This window comes from Sphaeroforma arctica (assembly GCF_001186125.1).
Source record: "Sphaeroforma arctica JP610 unplaced genomic scaffold supercont1.764, whole genome shotgun sequence".
In the NCBI taxonomy this organism is placed as follows: domain Eukaryota; class Ichthyosporea; order Ichthyophonida; genus Sphaeroforma; species Sphaeroforma arctica.
In genome coordinates this window covers 7,351-13,691 of record NW_014039794.1, presented here as the reverse complement: position 1 = coordinate 13,691, position 6,341 = coordinate 7,351, and the positions used below count along the sequence as shown (strand labels likewise).

The 6,341-nt window shown below is 49.5% G+C and overlaps 1 protein-coding gene across 1 annotated transcript; it reads left to right on the top strand.

The window, feature by feature from the left end:
- Window positions 1–418: 418 nt before the first annotated feature.
- SARC_08465 (hypothetical protein) lies at window positions 419–5,893 on the top strand. The gene is made up of 3 exons (XM_014297556.1): window positions 419–840; window positions 1,761–5,560; window positions 5,741–5,893. Exon 2 carries the CDS (start codon window positions 2,307–2,309, stop codon window positions 5,544–5,546), a length of 3,240 nt encoding a protein of 1,079 aa, XP_014153031.1. The 5' UTR covers window positions 419–840; window positions 1,761–2,306; the 3' UTR covers window positions 5,547–5,560; window positions 5,741–5,893.
- The last annotated feature ends 448 nt before the right edge of the window (window positions 5,894–6,341 follow it).

Sequence of the window (6,341 nt, the reverse complement as noted above, 5' to 3'; positions counted from 1 at the left end):
TTATAGGTTTGTTATAGTAGAACTTCTAGTATGTTACATATGATACACACACACACCCCGAAATATATGATAAATATATATATACGTGTGTGTATATATATATATGTATATACGTGTGTGTGTGTGTGTGTTTATGTATATATGTAATTGTTTATTAGGTGTGCATTTTTTGTATGTACTTATATATATATATCCACACACACGTCGTTTGTTACGCATTTTATATCTATGGCTGACATCTTCAATCTTATGGACGATACTCGAGTTTTTTCTTCAGTGTCTGTTGTTAAAAGCTTACGTGAGACGATTCAGAATATGACAGTGACCCGTAACGCTCGAACGCCACTCACATTGGCCATTTGCACCACAAATGTTCTTCAGGTTGACTTACCCATCAGCACTATCATATCGGCTGTGTAGGTTCTGTTCAGAATAACTAGCCAGCAAGCGGCTGCTTTGAGCGAGATTGTTGGGTGAGAACACTACGGTATGGCCTGAACACTGCCGACTTCTCCTGACACTTGGGGGAAAATGGTGCCACCAAGTCTTCAAAGGGAACTGGTCTCATATACGGAGATCGGTGTGAGTGCGATTTACAACTATATCGAAGGTTGTGGATGGGACGCATAAAACCCATTGAATTTTGGATCGTGAATGCCAGAAACCAAAATTCAAAATGAAATCCCAAAGCCTGTCCCAAATTGGCCCTGAATTGCTTTCTATGCGGCTTCGCACGGCCCCGCTTACGCGATTGGAAAACATCAGACGAGGCGAATTCACCATCATTATATCTTTTGTTCTAGGCGTGTTGCTGCTGATTGTGGTGATGCTCTCCACAAGGTACGGGTTTCACAGTATAGACATGCTTGTGTGTGTACGTGCGGCTCGCAAAAGAAAACGTTCGACTGGGATTTGTACGCGAATGTTTGTTGGGTGGTTCCTTACCGCTTGCAATCTACTTTTAACCCGTCGATTAGCGATGTTCGCATATCTAGGTTTTTTCGTTGATGCTTCTTATCGGAATATTTAGGATAGTTTCCAATTTAATGTTATGTAAAGTATTTTAGTCATGTACCTAAGCTTGTATAGGAAGCTTGTATAGGAATATTCAGGATAGTTTCCAATTTAATGTTATGTACAGTATTTTAGTCATGTACCTAAACTTGTATAGGAATATTTAGGATAGTTTCCAATTTTATGAAGTGTACAGCATTCGTGTACCTATGCTGATCAACATCAATATGTGGAGAATGTTTTCGTGTAGCTTTTTAACTGGATCTCTCACAACTCTATGGGCAATTCTTATGCTCGCATATAGTTAGCCCAGAATCCACCTTTCATTTCATCGATTGGTATCATACACGTTGAGATTTAATACTATCCTTATGTTCTCATACTGCAGTTATGATTGCCGCCATACTTCTACGCACCAGCAGAGACTAGAACAACCAAGCGCCTCATCTCATCGCTCGTAGACCTCATCTTGCGCTGCTCCCTGACCTGCTACCCCCATGTAATGTAATAGCTTAGTAATACCCCCTACATATAAATACCCTGTTGACCTGCTACCCCCTACATATAAATACCCTGTTGACCTGCTACCCCCTACATATAAATACCCTGTTGACCTGCTACCCCCATGTAATGTATTAGCCTAGTAATACCCTCTACATATAAATACCCTGTAGACCTGCTACCCCCATGTAATGCAATAGACTAGTAATACCCCCTACATATAAATACCCTGCTATTCTTTGCAGCCCAGGATGGACGGTGGCGACCTACGAGTACGCGCTCAACTACTGTCGATTCGAAACATTGAAGGGGGTCAACAACTTCCGCCTGGCAACGCCCGTGACCAGTTGTAACATCGCGTGCTGGGTCGACTCTAACGTCTCCGCTCTGTTCACGGCGTATGAGGGAACCTTCGGAGAGTGTCAGTTGAGGTCTACGCTGTATGAGGGCAACTACGGCTTCAGCGAAGATCAACTGAGCTGTCCATACGATGGCGTTGCTCTAGCGCAGCGCGGAGTGGAGGTGGTAGGCCCCAATGCGGAGATTACGCTGTCGTGGTTTCAAGAGTTCTCACCCACTCGAGGCAGCTTTGATCTGTCCCTGGCCTTCGTGCGGGAGATGTACGAGACCCGCACGGCTGCGGATGGCACAGCCACTGAGACGGTGCAGGTGTGGGATGGACTCCCGTTCCTGCTGAGTCTGAGGTATTCTATCATCGTTCAGGGTGTCCGAGCGGGAGAAACAGAGGATCAGTTGAAGACCATCTATCACCGAGAGGTCACTGGCGTGCAATGTGGGGGGTGGGGGTGGAGTGCAAGACCCTACTCATGCCGTCGTATGTACTGGACTACAACAAATGCGCCAACCTGAACGGGTATCGCGAGTTAAACCTGCAGGTCCTCTACCGTGCTCAGTTCTCACCCCTGCAGCCCTCGCTCAACAGCACTTCTATCGGCAACGGCAACAACACCCAACTAATCCTCGGCCAGACACCGTACGCCTATACCACAGCGTTGAACCAAGCCAAGATGTTGTACACAACCAGCTCGTCTGCGTTTGTGGTGTGGGTGGTGGCTGTTCACGCTGTGTTGGGTGTGCTGATGGTACTGTACACGGTCGCCTTTGCGAAGCTTTCGTATGCGTTTGAGCAGGCCGCCTTTAGTGAGTGGCTGGTGGAGCGGAAGTGGGCGCTGGTGCAGTGTGTGTGTGCGTGCTTTGTCATTACTGATCCTGTGTACTACTTGGCACTGACAAGTCTTGTTGGCGACCGCAACCCCCAAGCGTTGACTATCGTCATGGCAGTCGACGGGGCTATCGTGAACTTCAGCGTGGGAGTGATCTTCTTCCTGAACCTATGCTTTCTCGATAGCTTCGGGACGGACGAGCACAGCTCAGTCCGAGACATTCGGTTCTACGGAAGTAAACTGGCGTTTTTTGGAGTGTGGGTGACTGTGGTTGTGTTGTTATGCGTGGGAAACGTTTTGAAAGACGTTCAGACTTTCACAACGAGCCTCGTGGATGCCCTCAGACCGTGGGGAACGGGTATTACGTACGCTATATTGTCGTATTACTTCCTCACATTGATTTACGTGTGGTACAGAACTTCGGCTGCCTTGAAAGGGGAATGGAATTATCGCGCGAGATACCGGCAGTTGGGCTTCAGGATGATGGTCTCCGTGCAATCCACTCTGTTTCTCCTGATCATGTTTGAAACCCTGTGTGTGCGAATGGTCTTCACCAACCGATACGACGTGTTCAAGTACTCGCCCTACACCGGCCTGTCTTTGCTGTTCTTCAAGAGCATAGGGGTCAATGTATATATCATCGCTGTCGTGTTCAGCTTGAGCTATTGCTACCTTCCTCCGCACAACGATGCCTCTCGGGGTGACGAGCGGACGTGCGTGGACATACTTGTGCGTTCATCGTATGTGCGTGGCCCGTTCTCTCTGTACACAGCCAACGCCATGTGCAGCGGAAGTCGGCTGGCGTATAGGTACGTGAAGAATTGCAACCCCGAAACGGCTGTGGCCGCGGTCGAGTGCACCGAAATAAGTAGGGTGAGCAGCCATGCGCCTGGCAATAGTAGTACACGTGCTAGTCAGAAGCTAATGGACCGTGCAGGCGAGCCTGACAGTGGGGGCTGTGTCGGCGAGAGTGTGGGTGTGGGTGTGAGGTCAGGTAACGGGGGTGTTGGGAACATCCAGGCATTTAAAGACCTGTGTGACGGTACGAGTGGGATGGGAGGAATGGAAGGGCAAAGGGGTGGCAGAAGCCATGACCGAAGTCACGGTGTACAAGCAAGCGAAAGCGCGCGTGCTGCTACAGGGAGTGAGGGACCTAGGGAGGGTGATGATTATCCCACACATATTGAGATAGACTCCACTCTCAGCAGCACAAACAGTGTACCTACCGATAGGAATACGCCGCACACCTATGGAGACTCGGATAAGCGTACATCACCCACCTCTGGCGATGCTTCTCTTACCGACAAGGCTACGACAGCTGCGTCCGCGGATCTCGCGAAGGACGCTACGATACCAACAGCCCCCAATTGTGTGGCAGCTGCAGAGGAAGTCACGGCACTGTCGCTGTGGGACGATGGTGGGCGGGCCATACCCTATATTCTGCAAACCGACGATTGCCGAAGCTCGGACACGGACTTTGACTTAATTGAATACATCACAGATGAGCGTACAGACACCCATTGCATCATATACCGACAGGATGGGCGGCTAATCATCACCTTCAGAGGTACTGTCAGTGCAGGAAACGCGGCCACAGACTTGCGGGCGAACCTCATACCTATCTGCTCCGCCGTAGAGAACAAAGATCTGGGTAAGGCCAGGTTCAAGCACTCGTGTTCGGTGGATGATAGTGAGTGTCGGAAAGAGAACGTACGTGTACACCGTGGCTTCCAGACCGCGTTTGTGTCTGTACGCACACGTGTAATCGCCCAAGTGCGTGCGCAGATTGCGTTGCACAAGGCTCGACTTGGCTCAGACGAGGAATTGATCTCAGCTGCAGATATACCGTTACATAGACATAGACCCCGGAATTCTCCGCCTACCAATCCGAAACCGCCCCAACAATCATCCACACACTCCAACTCACCCCCGCCATATGGCCAACCACATCCATTCAAGTCAGGCCCAGATACGCCTCCTTTGCGATCCCCGGACCACATACACTCACAACCTCACTCGAGCACACATAGGGAATACACCGCACCAGTACCTACACACAAATTGATATCATCTGACTGCGAGAACGATGGTATGCTTGCCCACGTGGCAGTGACTCCGGAGGAGACTGTGGCACCCGATGCATTACATATATTCGTCACTGGCCACTCCTTAGGCGCAGCCTTGTGCACACTCTGTGCCTGGGAGTTGTCACACGCCTTCGACCCCTCTGAGTTGGACATGACCGTCTACACCTTTGGCTCGCCTCGAGTGGGTAACGCCAACTTTGTGTACCACTACAACAAGCGACTGCCCCACACACACCGCATAGTCACCGATGGCGACCCGGTCACATCGCTGCCCAAGTTCCGTGCGCCGAGCTTCCTCAATGTCACGTACAAACACGTCGGCAAGTGCTATGTGCTGGCGGAGATGGGAGACCTGATAGTGGACCCGAACTTTCCCGAACGGTTCTTCCAACTCAAGGCCAAACGTAAGCCAGTGACTCACCGCATGCCGAGCTATCGTTTGGCGTTGGTGGAGTGCATCACACGTATGCACCAGCGCGCCAATGGGGGCGGCGTATCGTATGATATGGGACACGCCCTGACAGTTATAACGGGTGTGTTTAAGGCACACATAGCTCTGTTCATGGATGATAGTAATAGGTCAGGCAGCCCACACGTGCGTTTAGGACAAGAGGTAGAGGATGACGCGCTGATGATTGCGGCCTTTGGTCATATAGACAGCAAGGTGGAAACAGACTCAGACTCCGTAGCAACGTTAGTGGAGATGGGTGCGCCTGAGAAAGGCGATGGGGCCAGTAGACTGTCACTCAGCGAGGCGTAGCACAGTGCACGTGGGCGGCATGATTATGAACAGACCAGCGAATGGCAGAGTCAACGTGTGGATGTAATATAAATAAGAACATAGTGCACGTAGGCGGCATGATTATTGAACAGACCAACGAATGGCAGAGTCAAAGTGTAGATGTAATATAAATAAGACCATATATAATATAAATAAGAACATAGTGCACGTAGGCGGCATGATTATGAACAGACCAGCGAATGGCAGAGTCAAATTGTAGATGTAGTATAAATAAGACCATATGTAATATAAATAAGAACATAGTGCACGTAGGCGGCATGATTATTGAACTGACCAGCGAATGGCAGAGTCAAAGTGTGGATGTATAAATAAGGGGCGACACCACTAAGTAGAACGTCATCCTGTTGTGTAGAGAAACATGTTTATTCCATTCGCCGGCTTCTGCTAGCTTCTTGAACCACACGCGGCAGATCGTTTGTCTAATTTCTTTGCATGTCTACAATTACGTCGCTGTTAATGCCGCAAGCGTACGGCTGTATTACTATATATTACTAAGTATTGCGCTGGCGTGTACCAGTCAGATAAGGTGTTTGGTGTCATATACGTCCGCTTCTGCTATGTAAATACACGCTCAGCGTTGTGGAAACGTAGGCCTCATCTATAACCCTAACTTCTAGCGTTTCGTACGATACGTGTTGTACTGTTCTGTTCTGTTCATAGCCGGACTGGAGTAGCGTGGCGTGGCGTGGCGTGGCGTGGCGTGGCGTGGGCCATAGGTACACCCAGCCCTATCTAAAATCCGTGTGTTTAATA

Excerpts from the sequence above, each read along its gene's own strand:
- SARC_08465 (XM_014297556.1), top strand. The coding sequence starts at position 2,307 with ATGTGGGGGGTGGGGGTGGAGTGCAAGACCCTACTCATGCCGTCGTAT.